General features: G+C 41.9%; 4 protein-coding genes across 5 annotated transcripts; 3 read left to right on the top strand and 1 right to left on the bottom strand.

The window, feature by feature from the left end:
* The first annotated feature begins 312 nt into the window (after positions 1-312).
* Positions 313-2,825, top strand: LOC111078223 (trans-1,2-dihydrobenzene-1,2-diol dehydrogenase). Its single transcript, XM_022372803.2, has 5 exons — positions 313-393; positions 1,530-1,751; positions 1,818-2,109; positions 2,184-2,430; positions 2,497-2,825. The coding sequence occupies exons 2-5, from the start codon at positions 1,544-1,546 to the stop codon at positions 2,755-2,757; spliced, it is 1,008 nt and encodes a 335-aa protein (XP_022228495.1). The 5' UTR covers positions 313-393; positions 1,530-1,543; the 3' UTR covers positions 2,758-2,825.
* Positions 2,826-3,992: 1,167 nt separating this feature from the next.
* Positions 3,993-5,860, top strand: LOC111078215 (trans-1,2-dihydrobenzene-1,2-diol dehydrogenase). Its single transcript, XM_022372792.2, has 3 exons — positions 3,993-4,432; positions 4,496-4,872; positions 4,970-5,860. The coding sequence occupies exons 1-3, from the start codon at positions 4,051-4,053 to the stop codon at positions 5,222-5,224; spliced, it is 1,014 nt and encodes a 337-aa protein (XP_022228484.1). The 5' UTR covers positions 3,993-4,050; the 3' UTR covers positions 5,225-5,860.
* Positions 5,861-6,946: 1,086 nt separating this feature from the next.
* LOC111078206 (cysteine/serine-rich nuclear protein 1) lies at positions 6,947-10,591 on the bottom strand. The gene is made up of 3 exons (XM_022372780.2): positions 10,196-10,591; positions 7,800-9,817; positions 6,947-7,730 (listed from the first exon to the last, which is right to left on the bottom strand). The coding sequence occupies exons 2-3, from the start codon at positions 9,723-9,725 to the stop codon at positions 7,083-7,085; spliced, it is 2,574 nt and encodes an 857-aa protein (XP_022228472.2). The 5' UTR covers positions 9,726-9,817; positions 10,196-10,591; the 3' UTR covers positions 6,947-7,082.
* Positions 10,592-13,013: 2,422 nt separating this feature from the next.
* On the top strand, positions 13,014-18,600 carry LOC111078231 (ras-related protein Rab-5B-like). 2 transcript variants are annotated; one of them, XM_041593750.1, is made up of 5 exons: positions 13,014-13,097; positions 17,110-17,541; positions 17,615-17,735; positions 18,255-18,423; positions 18,487-18,600. In XM_041593750.1, the coding sequence occupies exons 2-5, from the start codon at positions 17,276-17,278 to the stop codon at positions 18,585-18,587; spliced, it is 657 nt and encodes a 218-aa protein (XP_041449684.1). In that variant the 5' UTR covers positions 13,014-13,097; positions 17,110-17,275; the 3' UTR covers positions 18,588-18,600. The 2 variants fall into 2 exon arrangements, with proteins under 2 accessions (XP_041449684.1, XP_041449685.1); XM_041593751.1 differs by lacking the exon at positions 13,014-13,097 and adding an exon at positions 13,144-13,410.
* The last annotated feature ends 630 nt before the right edge of the window (positions 18,601-19,230 follow it).

The following is a 19,230-nucleotide window of genomic DNA, read 5'->3' as shown; positions in this document are numbered from 1 at the left end:
ATTCTTCTTTGAAGTAACAGCTGTTTCAGCTTTTATACATTTCTATGTAAACTTAAATGTAAACTTTAATTTTACTTACTACTACATTTCAAATTCCATAATTTCAAGCTCGATCTCAGAGAACAAAATTCGGTGGGTGCCATCCATATTATGCCGAAAAACTAGCCGAAGTTTTTAGCTATTAACGGAACAGAACAATCTCTGAAATTTTGTATAATTTCTTACAGGGCTGCACCACTAACCAAACAGTATATGGTATAAAGTATATACACAAATAGTGCTTCCAGTATCAACAGTGAAGTCTTTTAAAGTCGGACACCTCAGCCGTAGATTGTGTATAAATAGAACTGAATTCAGTGGAAAGTTTTATCATAGTTCTGCTTCAAGTTCAGGGTAAGAGCGCAATTTAATTAGGTTTGTGGGTGGTTGGATAGGAGTGTAATTATAAAAAAGAACATTTGCCGGTTGACATGTGTTCAAGGTTGTGCCGCATTTAATTATGCAAAGCGCTTTGTGATATATGTATGTATATATATATAAATATATATATATATTATATATTCATCGAACAAAACATTTTTTTAAATCGTTCAAACACCTGTTGCCAAAGCCAATCCAAGCAAATACGTTTCCAGGGAAACTGTAAAGGGGCGGCTTAAATATTAGAAGAGTATGTGAAGTGAGCCATCTTAAAAATCTTCCACACTTGGGGAAAAATGATGAAGCTATCATATTATCTGTGGGACAGTTTCGTCCAGAAAAACTGCAACTACAAGCTACGTATGAGCTTCGAACTCTGTTGGAACAGGAGGCAATCCTCTGGAACAAAATACGACTCGTCATACGTGGGCTCCTGCCGAAATAAAGATGACTACGAAAGGCTGAAAAACATGGAAGATTTGTGAAAGCAATTGCCTGTGGAAAACTGTGTTCAATTTTATGTGAATGTAAGGACGCTATCCATAAAATACCCCCACTGTTGCCAGAAGCCAAAAAGAAACTTGACTGTCAGAGCGGCTTGGAAATTGAGCCAATTTCGTACATTGGCATCTGGTATATTAGAACCGACCATTTGTTGATCACTAATCACGAAACACAAAACCAAACAGAACTCAGTTATTCCAGGTAATAGTGTTCCCAGTTTTCAGGTTTCCGAAACACTGGCATCTGATTAGAACCCCTTCCGAACGTCGCTGTGTTCGAATGAATAGCGCAATAAATTGCTTTCAGAGGGCTCGTTCATCGTCACTTGATGACAATCGCACACCTCAAAAATATGTCAAGTAATGGTTGGGCGTACACCCCCCGGCAAGGTCAAACTCAATAACATTGTGAAATAGGCGCGAGCTCCTTCTGTAAATTAAGATTCAAAACAATTGCCAGCCAAAAGATAAACCACACAAGTGTTTCAGGAGAGGATCTCTCTCTCTCTCTCTTAACTGATAAGAGCACACCGCACACACTCACATATTTTTTTCGCTATTTAATAAACGCCGCACACTGCCGGCCACAACACTCCTCATTCACAGATCACTCGACAGACATGGCACAAATCATACGTTGGGGCATCGCTTCGGCTGGAAAGATCAGCGAGGATTTTGTCATCGCACTGAGCACACTGCCCGCCAGCGAGCACAAGGTGCAGGCAATTGCTGCCCGCGCGCTGGATCGTGCCCAGGAGTTTGCCAAGAAACACGAGATTCCTACCGCATACGGCAGCTACGATGAGCTGGCCAAGAGCAAAGATGTGGGTGAGTACCGGGTGGCATTCATAACCCCTCCAAGAGCAGTATTAATGTGTCGCCTATTTCCCATAGATGTCGTCTATATTGGCGTCCTGAATCCCCAGCACTATGAGGTCTCCCTGCTAATGTTGAACAATGGCAAGCATGTGCTCTGCGAAAAGCCTCTGGCCATGAACAAGAAGCAAGTGGAGGGTATCCTTAGCGCCGCCAAGGCAAACAAACGCTTTTTCATGGAGGCTGTGTGGTCGCGCTTCTTGCCCGCCTACCAGCGTGTCCGTGAGCTGACCGCCGGCGGACAATTGGGCGAGATCAAAGAGGTGGTGGTCAACTTTGGTTTCCCCCTGGCCAATGTGGATCGCTTGCAGTGAGTCGGAGACGAAACCCTCCTTTAACCCTGATAGTTCCCATGTAAAAACTATTCTCTGTTATGCTTTAAAGGAAACGCGAGCTGGGTGGAGGTGTGGTCTACGATTTGGGCGTGTACACCATTCAGGTGTCGCAGTGGGCCTTCCAGGAGAAGCCACAGAAAATCGAATCGACTGGCACCACCAATGCCGAGGGCATTGACGATGATGTGAGTGCCACATTGACCTACAGCGGTGGACGCACGGCACGCATGCGTTTCTCCTCGAAGGAAAAGCTGGACAATACCGCAGTCATAAAGGGCTCCAAGGGACAAGTGACGGTAGGCATTTGAGGCGCCTTCGATTGTTGGAGTATAGTTTTTAATGTGAATTGTTCCAATTCACAGCTGATTGACTTTTGGACACCCAACAAACTGATTGACATTGATGGCAAGGAGAAGGAGTGGGTGCCGCCCAAGGGCAAATATGCCACAAATTATGGCAACTCCGAGGCCATGCGCTACGAGGCGGAGGCAGTGCGTCAATCCATAGTAGCCGGCGATGTTGAGAACAAAACTGTCAGCTATGCGGACAGTCTGCTCTTTGCCGAAATTCAGGATACCATCCGCAAACAGATCGGTGTGCTGAACAAATACGATGAGGAATAAATTTATAGATTGTATTAGCCCCACACCCAACCCATTAAATATATTAAATATTGTCTTATACACTTAAACACTGTGGCAGCCTCTTGGCCATGTTGGCACTTGCTCATTTCGATTGAACAAACACTGCGATAAGATGCGCGGCATATTGATTGTTAAATGACATTCATTCCCCTAGGTCGAAGTTCTCCCTATCTTTTGGATTGGAATAACATGATTGAGCACAAAATTTCCACTTATATACATATGTATGTGTGCTATAGATCACGTTTTCAATGCGTGCCGGAATTTATTCTTCGTGTACAAATGAGGGGGGGCAGTGGCTGGGGTTCCTCTTATCTTACGGTCTGGCGGGGTGTGCTATATCTTATCATGGTTAGGCGTCTGTTCGAGCTAGAAGTTCTGCAATGGCGGACTTCTTAGGGGGGAAAATATTAAAGGTTATACAAAAAACCCATCATAAATCAATTTTACACCCTAAAGTTCTATTAATTCTTTTAATTTTAAACTTCTTCCACATTTATTTGACACATTTCTGGGGGCTATCAAACCTTTTACACAACTGTACTTTTTGCCATTGACGTGTTGACGTTGGTGGCTTATCTTTTGATAGTCAGGAATGGAAAAAGGGGCTCGTCCTCTGAGTGATAAGCAGCAATTACGCCAATGCCCCATTGTTTCGTTTGCGTAGAACACTTGAAAGCTATAGAGTGTGCCCCTACAGAGATCCGTAACAGACCTTGAGATGCCTTCGAGAATTGAGAAATGATTGCGGAAATGGAAAATATTTACAGAGAATTGTTTCAGGTGAGTCTCTAAATGGTTTCAGTTTGATTTAACTATGAATAGAGGTTAAAGAAAAGAGAACGGAATGGGAGAATATTTAAGGAAACCTACAGGGAATCTTTCGGCATCTTTTTTGATACTTTTAGCTCTAAGAAAAGGATAAAGAGAAGAAAATATAATGAGAATTGGTTCCTAAAACTCTTTAGAGCTGTTTATCTTTCCAAAGAACCTTTTGGAATACATTCTAACGCTTAAAGTATAATAAAATTTAAATAGTTTTCCCATTCGCTTTAGCATCATCGGCATTTAGAGGCTTGGTGCTTGTGGGGCTGCTCTCCATGCTGAATGTCTCGTTATCAGTCGGAATGCAATGCAAAAGTGCAATGAATGCAGATGCCGTGGACTGATAGTACTCGGGACTCTACTCGGCACTACGTATCATTATCATATGGCGTCAGTAGCAGCCCGGACACGAGCCAGAGAGACAGAAGACGCCAAAGCCGCGGAACAATGCAGAGTCAAGCAACCACTTTGAACTGGGGCATAGCAGCCGCTGGTAGGATTACCCAGGACTTTGTCACGGCTCTCGGCACCATTGAGAAGTCCCGTCATGTGGTGGTGGCTGTGGCCGATGTAGATGGCCCGAGGGCGCAGGAGTTTGCCCAAAGAAATCAAATACCACGACACTATAATGGTTTCGATGACTTGGCTTTGGATCGAGAGGTGGATGTGGTGTATGTGGGCACGCTGAATCCCTTTCACTATGCTGTCGTGCATCTGCTTGTGTCCAGGGGCAAGCATGTGCTCTGCGAGACACCCATGTGTCTGGGTGTGGATCAGGCCAAGGAGCTGTATGCGTTGGCAGAGCAGCGTGGCGTTTTCCTGATGGAAGGTGAGACTGGGTGAAGAGAGATTTAAGTCATATTTTAATGGAGATTTCTTCTGCTCGCTTTAGGCATGTGGTCACGCTTCTTTCCCAGCTACGAACGTCTCCGGGAACTGCTACAGAGCGATGCCATTGGCGAGGTGACCCTCGTGAAGGTGCAGCATGGCTTTCGCTTGGCGCATGTCGAACGTGTCAGCAATCGAGAGCTAGGTGGTTCCATTATCCTAGATCTGGGCGTTTATGCTTTGCAACTAGGACAATTTGTGTTTGGTAGCTCGCCCGTCAAGATCCTTCCAAGTGGCACGCAGCTGAATAAAGATCGCGTGGATGTTCAAACCGAATTCATACTCGACTATGGCGATGGGCGTCGATTGGTGGCTTTGGTCACTGGCCTGGAGAATCTGGAGAACGATGCTGTTATTGTGGGCACCAAAGGCGAGATTAAGGTGAGGCATTATCTCTCTCTCTGACCTACAGATCAATGGGATTATCAGTGACAACATTGCATACTTTTTCTTTGTTTTTTCTTCCTTCTTTTGACAGCTCTCCAACTATTGGTGCTGCACACAGCTGGCCCGCTCCAATGGTCCACCCGAATTGTGGCCTTTGCCCAAAGCTAAATTTGATTTTCATTATACAAACACCTGTGGGCTGCGCTACGAGGCGGAGGAGGTGCGTCGCTGCATCGAAAAGCGGCTGCTGGAGAGTCCAAAGTTTCCACATGCCGCCAGTCTGGAGATTATAGCCATTAGCGAGCAGATGAGGCGACAAATTGGTGTTACTTTTGATGAGTTTTAGGTGTAGGAATATATAGAACATCTTGGGTGTACTTATGGATAAGTATTTTCACTCAATTAAACTTTAGCAAAATATTCATTGGAATTTGAGTGGACTTTACAATGAATTTGTTAGAGTCCCGTCCCCCAAAGTTTAGTCTATTAAAATCTGATACAAAATCTATTGAAAATCTTTTTAAATTTTGTGAAAATTAAATTCAAAACAAAATTTACATTATCGCAATTAAAATCGAATAGAACTTGCCTTAATTTTCCAGCTTAAGCTAATAGCAAATAAAATTAAGAACAAGTTTTTTTTAATACAAATCCTGCATCAAAGAATCTAAATTTGTGGCAATATTTCTTGCAATCTAATTCTATTTTATATCAAAAGAATTTTTCCTGAGATTTGACAATAGGAGGGGCTGCATGCCACAGAGCCTGTAAGAATAAAGAAAACATTTAAATAAGTATATGGAGTTTAAAATAGGAAATTTCAAATAATTTTAGAGATTTCAGATTAGTGGATCAACTTGCAGGAGACACAACAAAGATGTTCTATGCAGGGATTTCTCCTAATGCCGTGGAGATAGAAACTTAAATTATCTTCGTCTTATTGTCAGTGCCCCAGAATTTAATCATTAAATACACTTTCACATATAGCACGTTTTTTTAAAGATGTTCAGAGTGAACTCGTTCATTGTGATGGTCTTGAGGACAGCCCTTGTTAGCGTCTATGTATTCTGTTGGTACGTCACTATGACCGACAGACCATTCTTTCTTTTTCCCCCAAGGGTTTGGAACTGTAAGAATACAAATATTTTGCTTATTTTCAAACTAATAATTTGTAAAGAACATTAGGCAAAATTTTGATATGTAGAAAACCTTTTACCCTGAATCGGTTCCTAAATTCTTGTAGTATTCATTGAACTCTGGTTCTATTATTTTTGTATTTAATATTGTGATTCAAATAATTTGCAATGATTTTTTTCCTTTCTTTATTTTTATTTTTATTATTTTGTTCACTTTCATGTTGCATTCGTATCGTTTTTTCTGCTCTCTGTTTATAATCAATATACTTTATCGAGCATATACAATATTAATAAATCAATGCTCTAATGGTTATTGTTGCTGCCATTTGTGGTTTTTTGTGTTTAATTAGGAATAAAATATTTAATTAAAGGTCGGAAATTAGTGGAACTTAACAACTAAATGAATACTTAAACGCAGCTTAAAACCAGAGGAAAATTAGAACAAAATTCATTAATTAGTTTTGTGTTTTGTAACTAAATGCAAGAATACAAAAAAATAGAATATATATTAATATTATATTAGAAATTATTAAATGTTAATTTGCAATTGTTAAATCATATTTAGCGACACTATTAGTTTTTTTTGTTTTTTTTTGGAAATTCGTTGGAACTAAAAATAAATAAGATAAGGAATTTTAAACATTTCTTGCCTTAGATTTTTAGTTAACACAAAAAAAAATTAATTGAGAAACCATTTTCTTAAGTGGCTAACAAAACATTATACATTATATAATGGTAGAAAAACGTATTCATTTTCGCCGGAAGCAACGAAAAAAAACTTAAGCAAATTTTGCAAATTTTTTTAAATTACATTTTTCGCACTTACGAGACTAACTAGAATTTTGTTTTTTAACAATAAAAAGATGATTTTTACAAGGGTGTGAGTGTGTATGTGTGTGTGTGTGTGTGTGTGGAAGGCTTGCCACTGCCACTGCCACTGCCATGTCGCTGTCGCCGTTGCCATTGCCTTAAACGTAATGAAGTCTTTTGCTGTGTACAATTGCTATAAAAACTATTCCCAGCTCTCTCTCTCTCTCTCTGTCTCTTGGTTGTTCCCATACGTCTGTTTTATGCGTTTTCTGTCAGGGATTGCACATCGAGCGGCTGGCGTGGCTGTGGCGCTAAGGGCGGCGTTGGTTGCACGCCCGCTATCGTTGGCATTTTGCTCTCCACCACTGCCACAATGGGCGTGGGATTGACAAGTGGCGGCGGCAACGCCTCAAAGGTCATGCAGCTGCGCTGCGCATCCTCAACAATGGGCGGCGTATCAATGGAGTCGATCGTAGATGATGAAGAGCTGGTTCTGACGCCGCCACTGTAACCCTCGGAGACGGCCACCAAGGCGGCGGTGGTATTACGATTGTGCTGCAGCAGATCATTGATCTGGGAGAGGCGCGAGGAACTGGCTAGCGGTGAGTTTAGGCTAATGAAATCATTGGTCGTGGCGGAGGCGGCAGCGGCAGCGGCGGCGGTGGAGGCGGTGGTGGTACCACTGAGACGATTGCAACTGCTAATGCTGCTGCTGCTGCCACTGATCGATGAGGCAGCAGTCATGGAGGCGGCGGTGGTTTGATATTGGGCATTGCTCGACGCTGTCGTTGTGGCATTACCGAAGGGCGGCGCCGATGGCACCGAACAGGAGCTAAAACCGCCACTGGGTGCCACGGCAACGGGCGATGCGGAGAGCGGCTGATAGGCGGACTGGTAGGAAGTGAGCTGCAAAAAAAAAAAAAAGGTTTACAATCAAGGCACAATCCTTTAGTCTGGATTCTGGTAGCCACTAACCTGGGCACTGCCGTAGCTCAGCGATTGATAGAGTTCCCCGTAGGAAGGTGTGGCATTGCTTCCCGTGGCGAACAGACCCGAATCCAGGCCATCCAACTGGGCATAGGCCGTCGCATAGCTGCTCTGTGTCTGCTGCTGGACAGTGGTCGGTATGGGAGGAGACACCACCACCACAGATTGCTGCTGCTGCTGCTGGTAGTAGCTGACACTGCTCTCGGGCGTGTACGCGGGCGAAGCATAGCCCGAGCTATAGTTCGATTGCGTTTGCATGAAGTAACAGTGAGAGGCGGCGGCCGTGGGGGAAGCCACAGCGCCACTGGGCACACCTGCGCCCACGGAAGAGTACGTCAGGGAGCTGCTCTGCGGAGGCTGTTGCTGTATGTGGCCCTGGGCGCCCTGCCGCTGCTCCAGATCCAGCCGCATCACCGTATGAATGTAGTGGGTGCGCACACGCGTTGGATTGAACTCGACGCGGCCGACGGTGTTGCCGCAGGCCTCACGCGAGCAACCGCAGGGGAACATGGAGCGATCCACCTGGCATTTGATGCCCGCCTGGCTGCAGGCGCAGGTCTCCGGGTCGCAGAACTCGCGGCACGAACAGCCGCACACTTCGCGCGAGTTCCGGATGTCGCGGCATTCGATCTTCTCGCTGGCATCGATCTTGCGCACGCCCGCCGCCTTGAGCAGCGCACGACGCTGCTTGGGCGACATTGTCGTGAGGAAACCATTGGAGCCATCGTCCGCATCCGAGCCGCTGCCCTCGCTGAGGAAATCCTCCTCCGATTCCTCGGTATCGTCGCTGCTCGAGCCACGCGGCTGCACATCCTGATTCTGGCTGCGATGCGCACGCCTCAGCTCCGCTGCATGCTCCGCCAGGGTCATCGTCTTGAAGGCAATGTGGCGCGCACCCATACCAAGCGTACAGCCGCCGAGGGTGGGCACACAGCTGAATCCCTGCTGCCGGGGGAAATAGTAGATTTTGACATTGTCAAAGTTGATGCTGCGCTTCGGTCGCTTCTGTGCGGCCACGGTGCTGGTTGTCGAGAGTGCAGCGCCGGACATATCGGGCACCAGATCGATGGCATCGCTCTCGTTATCCTCCAGCCGGCGCTTCAGATTCGAACGCTTTGGCTCGGGCACAGCTGATGACTGCTGCTTGAGCGTAATTCTGGTCGTTTCGCTGCCCAAACCCGAGTCGGAGCCACCGTCACGCATCTCATCTTCTTTGGTCTTGGCCGCCTGCTGCTGCTGTTTCGCCTGGGGCACCACGACGCTGCTGCTGCTGCCACCACCTGAGCTCCCATTAAGCGGCTCCGATTCCGTGTTGAGCTTCAGCCAAAGCAAATCACCGCTGGTGTCCACCTCCTCGTTGGTGGTCACCGAAGACGAGTCCAGAATATTGTCTATGGCCAGGGGGTCCTCGGAAATGTTGTCCGCGGCCAGGGAAGTGTTGAGCAGATCTGTGCCGCCCAGGACGATAATTTCATTGTTGGGAAAATTATCCAGTTCCAGGAACTGTTCGTCGAGTTCGCCATCGTTGGGCGTCACCGGTTCGTTGGCAAAGTCTGCCAGCTCATCATCCATTTGAAGATTGGTCGGCAGCGGCAGCGTCATAGCCATGGCCTTGGCCTTGGCAGCATGCACTTTAGTGGCATCGATTATGGATGTCTTGATTTGACGCTCAATGTCATCCTCCATAATGAACTCCTCCTCCTCCTCGTCCTCCTCCAGCAAGAGCCCACTGTCCTGTGCCTCCTCCTCATACTCGATGCGTCGCCGCGTGGCAGCGCCATCCTCATGGGCATTCAATGGTGCCACTGCCACTGTTGCTTCTGCTGCTGCTGTGGCTGTGGGTGTCGTTGTTGGGCTGAACATGTTGGAGCTGCTGGCATTTTTTTGTATGTACGTGAAGATCTTCTTAAACATGCTCCTCGTGTGTCAGGCCCCCCGAAAACGGGTGGTGGGGAGGGGGGGGAGGCCTAGAAAACTGGGTTTCACTGTCGCAGGGCCCGCAACATCTGTGGAGGAAAAAACGTCTGGAATTAGCAAATAAAAAATAAAAAACTTTCCTATGGTTTATATAATGAAAATCAGAAGGGGAAGGCGGATATACGCAAATCCCAAATAGGCAGGCAAGGCACCGACCGAACCCCTCCGATCGGGTGTGTATATATAAACGTTATTTGAGACTTCCTGCGACTGGGTGGGCCACCGCCCCGAGGCCATGAGGCCAGGTGGGCACCCATCCGATCGCAGGCTTAGAACTTTGTTTTACTTGGAATTTGTTGTTTTCTTCTGCAAAATTTCCACTCGAACAAAAACCTAAAATCAATAATGTTTAGGTGCAGCGTGGGGGGCGAAGAGGGGAAGGAGCTTCTAAGGAAGGACTTACACACCTTTGCAAGCAGTATGCTGTGATTTCACGCAACGCAAGGATTCTGTGATTTGTTGGTTTTTTTGTGGCTCCTTTCTGGAATTTGCGACGTTGCGACGATGTGAGAGACAGAGAGAGAGAGATGACGAAAGGCGCAACTGTGTGTCTGTGTGTGTGCGTGGAAGGAGGCGCAGCAGCGATTGGCAATCGTACGAGTTGTGTGTTGGTGTGTGTGAGAGTGCGATCTCAGATTTTTATAGGACGCGGCAGTGTTTATAATTTATAATTTCACATTGTAACTAACTTTTTTCACTTTTTATGTTTTATGCGAGCAGAAAGATGTTCTGCTCTTGCAGTTTTTCTCACTTTTTTCTTACGTTTTCACTTGTTATTGCTGCGAACCAGTGTTACCGCGCATTTATCGGTCAAATATACCGTCGAAAATATACCGAAATGTACCTTCTTATTTTCATGATATACCGTAAATATACCAATGAAGATCATATTCCTTAACTTTGATATTCGGGTATCCGGTTTAATATTTAAAGGAGTTTCACCATAGAACAAATAATTTTATCCGATTGATAAATCAATTCTCTACAACCAACCCTATTTTAAGGACTACCATTGAATGAATTGTTCATAAAATAAGGCTTAATAAAAAAAGCTCAACAAAAATGTGTCTCTTTGTACATGCTAACTAACTACACATTTGTTACATATCAACTACTTTTCTGTGGAGTATGACACTGTATAGTAAAATTCCTTAAATTAATGTTAAATTTAGGGATTACGTTATATATATATATCTTGCTTCTGATTCATATTCTTGATACATTCTGTTCTAAAATCACGGTATTGGCACATCTCTAAAATCAAAATCCATATGTTATGTCGCCCGATATTTCACATCATCGATAGTTGTCCGTCAGTGTTGTCCGATGTTCATGGATAAAAAGTTGTATGGAAAAAATGTTTACAACATTAATCCAACACTTGCAACATTTCCCGCAACAATTTGGACTAATAAAATACCCTTGGGAAAATGGACATAATAGAGTTGAGGAGATGTTTGTCATCCCAGGCTCCAAAAATGCGGAAACAACTCAGTCTCTGTTTTGAAGTTATCTTAACCACAATTTTTCAGATTACAGGTACGGAGAATATGTATCGAGAATATATACAGAAAACATATGTATAATAGAAACATGTCAATCTAAGAAATGTCATTATAAATGCTTAAAAGCAGCTTGGAAAACTGAATTTTAACATTAATTAAATGAAATAGGGTATACAAATGTCCGTACTACCGGTTGACATGCAACAAGTGTTCAAGTGACGTAACGGTTTTTTCCTACTTGCGTTTCATTTCTATGCTATATATATTTAATCTCTTCTGTTTAATCCTTATTTTCTAAAAAATCAAATAAAAAAGGGGATTCCTTAAAATAGATCAATCTTGCATACAATTTATTTATCAATCGGAAAAAACTATATATTTAGCGCTAAGGGCCAAAGCTAAATAGTAATGTTAAATCTAATTTCAAAATCAAGGAATATGATTTCGAAAGGACCGTTGGCCCATAGTCGACCCATGAGGTCTCCAGAAAATTATGAAACTTGAACATTTTTACCGCATTCCAGGTGGTGGTAAAATCGTGTTAATTTTGTGTGCACGTAAAGAGGAAGAATGGATCTAAAAGAAGAATTTAAAAACAGCTTTATTTTCCGCGGTTATACACAAGTCGTTCACCTTTTTTAATAGAGGGGGGATTCAGTGGGCTTAGTTCGTTTCCTTAGTATATTTACGGCATATTTTGAAAATTACGTTTCTGAGGTTCCTGTCACTCTCGACAAAACAAATCAAGTGAAATATTTATTTATCCATATATTTACTTTTCAAAATGACCGCCAAACTCATTTCAAAATTTGCTCTCTTTTTCGTGGTGTGAGCCACATGTTCTTAACGGGAACGCCGTAAGATACATTTGATTTGTATGGGAAAATTTTCAGCAACATTGGGAAATGAAGTAGCAGCATTGTTGTGCGACAATCTGCATACCTTGGGAAAATTGATGTTATAGAATAGAGATATTGTTTGTAATTTCAGGCTCCAATTAATGCAGAAACTACTCAGACTCTGTTTTAAAGATATAAACGAAATTTTGCAGCTCACGGGTACCAATAATAGGTATCAGAACCGGGATATATGTATTTATAAAACACAAATATGTGCATCTATAGGTAAAAAAACATGTCAATCTAGGATAAAATCATAAATAATGTTTCAATGGAGCTTGGAACAAAACATTTAACATCAATTAAAAGAAATAAGGTATACAAAAGTACATACGCATAGAAGAAACTTGGTTGACCAGCAACACCGACGTCACATTTTGTCAACATTTACGTTTTATGCTTTGGCCGTTTTTGTTTGAACCTTTTTATGTAAACAATGCAATAAAAAGGACTTCTGAAAGCTTGCCAATCTTGTAGAAAATTAAGGTATCTATCGGAAAAAATCATTTTTTTAGGGCTGAGAGGGCAAACTAGCTAGTAATATTAAACGGAATATCAAATTCGAGGAATATCAACGTTGAATGTTTTGAAAAAAACAATCGATCCTATCGTAATAGTATCGGGCTCAAATAATTATTAAAAAACCATTGAAACCTTTCAGGAACTTCTCCCTTATAAAAATTAGATGCCACCTGTCGATTTGTTTACAAATGTGCCTTCCGTATTTTATAGCAGCCAATCCAAACATATCAAAAGCGCAACGACTGTAGCTCGATACTATCATGATAGTTGCAAAACCGTCGATAGTAGAGGCTAGCAGTAAAATATCGATACTATCGATAGTGCCCTCTTTGGTTTGATACCTCTATGTTCGATGTTCGTGGATAAAAAATAGATAGAAAGTTGTAAGTTTTAGCAATAACCTGGGCCAACTAATTGCAAACACAGTGAAAAACGCAACGAAAACCACAAGCTGCACTTGGGATACACGAAAAGTGCAAGTAACGCTGGACATTCGTGACGTCGCCTGCGAAATTGTCAAAAACAAGAACTCAAAAGTCAATCGTTTTCCGTCTCTGTCTGCGTGTGTTTGTTGGGGACTGGGTGGAGAAAGAGAGGATTTCGTTTCGGAGAAACGCAAATTATCTGTCTAAAAACAAAGTGGCTGCTGAAAAGAGCAGGAATAAGTGTGCAAAAATCGATTCTCGCAAAATCAATGTGCGTAACAATATGAGAATCAAGTGTTGGAGCCCAATATTGCGTTGTTGTTTTGCCATTAATTAAGAAAGTTGTGTAAAAATTTTTTCCACCATTATTATCGTCATCGATAGCATAGCCGAGCTGAGAGACTGTGTCCGCTGAAAGCAATGAGAGCGAGCGAGGGAGATAGATGGCCATGAATTTTTGGGTGCGTTTTATTCGAGCGTGTGTGGCGAAGCGAGATGGCACTATAGGCGGCTGCTGCTCCAACTGCAGCGTGCACAGTGGTTGACAATAGCGCAATAAATCAGGTTTCCTATTTTCGCAACATTAAAGCCAGTGCAGCCCAGGTGCAGGAGACGCATTAAGCTGAACCGGGGTCTCATTATCTATCGAATAATATGTACTCTTTCCCTCTCCAGGCAATGAAAATTGCTTGTTGCTTGTTCTTTGTTCAGCTTGGTTTTGCGTCTTAATTACGGTGCATGTGTGTGTGTGCTTGTGTGTATTTATCTGCAATCCGTTTCTTATCGTGCCAGTCACCGACCCCCCCCCCCACTCGTTCCCTGAGGCTGGATGGCTTTCTTCACACAATATTTTCCTTGGAGCCGAAATGTAAACAAAATCGCATCCACATTTTTTCTCAATTTCTATTTTGTTTATATTTGTGTCTTATTTCGCTTAATTAGCATTTTGTGTAATTGAGAATGCTGCCGGGGGACAAAGAGAGAATTGATTTATCATACTCTCCCCATCACCTACAGTGTATACATATATACCGTATGTTTGTTGTGTGTTGGCTGCCAAGTGTATTCCTATTCTCCTTTTCATGGAGGTCCGTTATGCTTACTGTGAGAAAATTGCACTTGTTGACTTTAAACTGAGACAATCCAACAGCCAAGGGCACACAATTAGGTCTCTGATTTTAATCAATTTTCCAGAAAATTTCCAAACCAATAATTTAGTTTTATTTGCTGACATACAATTCTGTGTGTGAGTATAGAATATGTTATTTGACCAATCATTTTAGTAAACCAACAGAATCATTAATAAATGATAAAGTACTACACTGAATTCGGATAATCATATTGGTGGTACGTGCTGACCTAAGATTAGGCATATGAATTCTTCTTGGCAACTCGTGACTCTGATCCTAGTTAATTGACCATGGCTGTGTTGCAAGTGCGTGTTTATGGCGCTCTCTACACTTTACCTCTGTTTCTTTCGCTCTTCTGGGTCCCATGTGGATGATTGTGTGGGTACTTGTCTGAATGACGCATCGTCAGCTGTTTCAAGACCAAAGCAGCGCCAGCGGCAGCAGTGTGGGTACCGTAATTTCCTGAAACCAAGCTGGAACGTTGTTTTATATTTTATTGAATTTTCCGCGGACGGGTCGAAGGCCGACGTTTAGTTTTAAAGTTCTATACATATTTAATATTTGCTAGCAATTTCCGTATGTGGGTGAGTTTTGCCGCCTTGCCAGCTGCTGTTGCTGCTATTGCGTTTGAACTCTTCGATATGGAAGTTTTCGCTTTGAAACAGCCCAAGCGAATTTGTCTATAATTTAATTTATAGCTTCTAAATTGTTTCGAAAAGTGTCTTTCTTGTGTGGTACTGTTATAAAATTGTCATAAAATGCTAAAATACGTCATTCACGAACAAACAAAAAAGCAATTGTCAGTGAAATTTATCGCAATTGAAAGAGTGAGAGAGTGAGAGCTAGGTAGACAAAAGAGTAAATTAGCCGCATACCAAGTGCTGGAGTGAGAGAGAGTGAGAGTGTGGCTTGACAACCTAACTGTGCACTTTGCTCCGTAAGTCTCTCTACAAAAACAATGGAAGCGAAAAAAAAGAGGTCTTCTGTCTCTCTCTTCCCCTTGCTTAACTTAATAATGCTCAGCAACAAATATGCCATGCTTTTACTTTCTCTCTACCCGCTTCTGCTGGTGTTGCTTATAATTCCAGCCAGCAACAGCCGCCCTCTGCCGCCCCTCACGCTGACTGTTTAATTTATTTTGCATTGATTTTTATCAGAGAATCTTGACAGCATCCGCCAGCGCAACGCCCCCACTTTCAGCTGCCTGCCCTTACATTCCCACTCTCCATTCATTTACACTCTTCTCTGCTCACTGTACGCCCTGTTCCACTCTTTCCCACTTGCACTCTCCGCTATGCGCTCGATTTCTCTACAAATAAGAATCCCGCATGATTTGTATACCCTTTTGTCGGAAGGTATAATGATTAACAACAAATGCTTGCAACGCAGAGATGCAATGATAGTCGAACATATGAACCATACATGCATTAATATGTATTATAAATCAACATCAATAGAAGAAAAGATTTAGTCAGTTTTAAAGCAAAACATTTTCTAACCATCACAGCAGCGATGGATCTGCTAGGGTATCAAACACTCGACTACCGGAGCTAGACATCATTGTTTTCTATACAACGATCCCGCATGATATTTGTAGAGTCTGATCCCTTGCTTGTGTAGATTTCTCTGTACTTTTTAGCATTAATGTGATAATTAATTTGTGGAGATTGAAATTGACGAGGACGTAAGGTAACACTCCTACTTGAGAGGAAATTTTTGTTTTAGATTCGATAACAGAAGGCAAATGGTGGCGATATGATTCACAAAAGTGCCACTGATAACAGATAGTGAGAGTCGCACAAACATACATATTTGCCAGCCGTGAATAATACGAGGCGTCCCCTTTTATATTCGTATGTATGTACATATGTATTATTAATGTCTGTTGTATTACGTACCGCCCTCGAAATAAATTATCAGGAAAATCCTTATGTACGAGTATTATCAACGTAGCAAAGTAGCTGACATTTGGTAGAGTAACAGAGAGATAACAGAACCCTAGACAGATAGGAATTCATTTTTATTTCTTTTAGGCCTTTATATTTGTGTTTAAAGACAAAACGCGCACAAGAAACAAAAAAAAAACAATAATTGCGCTTAAACAACATTTTTAAGGTTTCCCGGCAAGTATTTTTAGTTGTTTGCTAATTGTTTGTTTATCCGTTTTTGTCGTTTTGCTTCGGTTTGTTGCAATAATCTGAAACAGCGACACGCAAACAATCTTTAAACACATTCTTGACAGTGAACATTTTCTTTTTTGTCGTTTTATCTTTGCTGGTTCTTGGGATTTTTAGATTATCTTAACACGGGGTGGGTTATCATGTGAGATGATAGGGCAGTAATAATACTAATGATAATGCTGGGAAAATTCTATATAAAGAGATTTATGCTAATTTAAGCACGTTTTAAGACTGTATTAGCACTTGAATATGCCGACAGAATTTGGATATCGTGATTTAAATAAATTTATTATATTAGATTATTTTATTATTATTTTATAGCAATCTATTGGTCAGCTCGTGTCATTAGATACTTAATTGAGTGTCATACAGGCTTAATGATGATAATTGAATTCAATTTGTGCTTTCAATGCAACCTTAAGGGCGTTTCGCTTTCTATTTCCATGAGATTTATTGATTGCTATGCGCTCTCTCATTCTCTCTGTACGTTCTCTGTCACTGCCTGCTGATGCATATGGTATGGGGGAACATACATATCGAATTAAATTTGTGTTTAGTCTTGTCCGGTCATTAAGTAAACGAAAGGCGCCACTCTGCTTACATGACTATTCATATTTCCACGACACAAATAATCCATAATGTGGCCTGCTCTCTTTTCAGATAACATACACCACATAGCAACACACACACTCTGAGAGGGAGTACGTCATACCACACAGAATACAGGAACCGTCCGATAAAACCGATACACCCCGCATCAACAGTTTTGCATTGCATCCCAAAACAACACAAAAAAGAGGAGCCCGACAAGCGACACGGATTGATCATGGCCACAACACCACGCAGCGGCGGTGCCGGCTCTGGAACGGCACAGCGACCGAATGGAACCTCTCAGAACAAAAGTTGCCAATTTAAGCTGGTGCTTCTGGGCGAATCAGCTGTCGGCAAATCGTCGCTTGTGCTGCGCTTTGTCAAGGGACAATTCCATGAATATCAGGAGAGTACGATAGGTGCGGCTTTTCTAACACAAACCATTTGCATAGAGGATACTGTGGTGAAGTTTGAAATTTGGGATACAGCCGGCCAGGAGCGGTAACTATTAAATAAATATCAAATTATATTTATTTCAATTAAATCCTAATGCCTTACCTCTTTCTGTCTGCAGATATCACAGCTTAGCTCCCATGTATTATAGAGGTGCGCAGGCCGCCATTGTTGTCTATGATATACAGAATCAGGATAGTTTTCAGCGTGCAAAGACCTGGGTCAAGGAACTGCATAAACAAGTGAGTGTGCCAGGAATCGAGAGAGTGTCTCTGTGGGCAAGGTCAATGCAATCTCGTGCAAAAGAATGTTTTATATACATATGTTTATTTACGAGAATTATTGCCATTTATGATTGTTAATTCTCTTTGTCGTTGTGAATTGCGGCCCCCAGTTGGAAGGGGCATTGAACTTATTTTGTGGCATCCGTGCATTCATTCACGCCTCATTGCTTTCATACACTTGACTGGGGTTTCATTTTGGGGAGTGAGAAGGTTCTTTTTTTGTGAAGGTAGAAGTCGCGTAAACCTTGGACCATAATAACTAAAAGAAACTAAATTTTCATGGATATTTGAAAACCGCATTCTCGAACCGCATAGAAAAAGGCTAATCTACTAGAACCGTATACAAAAAGACAGAATGGAAATAATCTTAATTTTCGAAGACCTTAAACGATTAATGAATATAAGGAGCGATACCACACCTAATATTAAAAGAAATACTTATAAAATACTAACGTTTTCCCATGTTTCGTTGCTTAGGCCTCACCAAACATTGTCATTGCGCTGGCCGGCAATAAGGCGGATCTGTCAAACATTCGCGTCGTGGAGTTTGATGAAGCGAAGCAATATGCCGAGGAGAATGGTTTGCTGTTCATGGAAACGTCTGCGAAGACGGGCATGAATGTCAACGATATCTTTTTGGCCATTGGTAAGCCATTAAAACTGCTGAATAATCTCAACTTAATGACTAATTTAATTATAATATTTATAGCCAAGAAACTACCTAAGAACGATGGCGCCAACAATCAGGGAAGCAGCATAAGGCCGAACGGGAACGAAACAAATCGACCGACGAACAACTGCTGCAAGTGATGTCCCTTTGTAGGTGAGTGTCTAAAAGATCTATAGGATGGATGGATAGTTTCATAAGCAGTACATTCGCGGATACATATGAATTTCAAGAAGTGCGGTATACTTCTTCTAATGTCTCCTATAATATTGGAAATTACTATCTATATTTATCTGAAACGCAAAAATGTGTTCAAAATCAAGCAAATGTCTATGAAATCGGTCGATATCTTTATCGTATTTAGTTATAGAAAGTATCCAATTGCTCGTAGAGAATTTTCTTATTTCGGGTCATTCGTATCAAATGTTTCCGTTCGCTTACTAGAACTTTGTATTAAATTTGTGATGCCACGAATGTGCTCTAGTTTTAAGGGGCTATTAACTACTGATAATGCAACTAATTATTATCCTTTTTATCCTTCCAGAAAATGAAATTTCCAACGAGAGATTTGAAAAGTTTATGCTGATAATTATAAATAAAAAAATTATTTAAAAATTTAACAAAAAAAAAAAAACAGAAAAGAGAACACACATACCTAAAAAAAAAGAACCTGCTCTCATAGGGGCACGAAAATAAATTTTCATAATTGATAATTGATTGGTGATGAGATAAGAACCGAAAGAAAGATTATAATAAAAAACAAAACCATATAATATTAATTATAAA

The sequence above is a fragment of the Drosophila obscura genome, unplaced genomic scaffold (genome assembly GCF_018151105.1).
Source record: "Drosophila obscura isolate BZ-5 IFL unplaced genomic scaffold, ASM1815110v1 contig_200, whole genome shotgun sequence".
In the NCBI taxonomy this organism is placed as follows: Eukaryota; Metazoa; Arthropoda; class Insecta; order Diptera; family Drosophilidae; genus Drosophila; species Drosophila obscura.
The sequence above is the reverse complement of the archived record's forward strand: the minus strand, read 5'-3'. Positions and strand labels throughout refer to the sequence as shown.

Excerpts from the sequence above, each read along its gene's own strand:
- LOC111078223 (XM_022372803.2), top strand. The coding sequence starts at position 1,544 with ATGGCACAAATCATACGTTGGGGCATCGCTTCGGCTGGAAAGATCAGC. Across the intron at positions 2,110-2,183 it reads GCCAATGTGGATCGCTTGCA|GAAACGCGAGCTGGGTGGAG; the intron begins GTGAGTCGGAGA and ends TATGCTTTAAAG. Across the intron at positions 2,431-2,496 it reads GCTCCAAGGGACAAGTGACG|CTGATTGACTTTTGGACACC; the intron begins GTAGGCATTTGA and ends TCCAATTCACAG.
- LOC111078215 (XM_022372792.2), top strand. The coding sequence starts at position 4,051 with ATGCAGAGTCAAGCAACCACTTTGAACTGGGGCATAGCAGCCGCTGGT. Across the intron at positions 4,433-4,495 it reads TGGCGTTTTCCTGATGGAAG|GCATGTGGTCACGCTTCTTT; the intron begins GTGAGACTGGGT and ends TGCTCGCTTTAG. Across the intron at positions 4,873-4,969 it reads GCACCAAAGGCGAGATTAAG|CTCTCCAACTATTGGTGCTG; the intron begins GTGAGGCATTAT and ends TTCTTTTGACAG.
- LOC111078206 (XM_022372780.2), bottom strand. The coding sequence starts at position 9,725 with ATGTTTAAGAAGATCTTCACGTACATACAAAAAAATGCCAGCAGCTCC. Across the intron at positions 7,731-7,799 it reads TGAGCTACGGCAGTGCCCAG|CTCACTTCCTACCAGTCCGC; the intron begins GTTAGTGGCTAC and ends TTTTTTTTGCAG.
- LOC111078231 (XM_041593750.1), top strand. The coding sequence starts at position 17,276 with ATGGCCACAACACCACGCAGCGGCGGTGCCGGCTCTGGAACGGCACAG. Across the intron at positions 17,542-17,614 it reads GATACAGCCGGCCAGGAGCG|ATATCACAGCTTAGCTCCCA; the intron begins GTAACTATTAAA and ends TTCTGTCTGCAG. Across the intron at positions 17,736-18,254 it reads TCAAGGAACTGCATAAACAA|GCCTCACCAAACATTGTCAT; the intron begins GTGAGTGTGCCA and ends TTCGTTGCTTAG.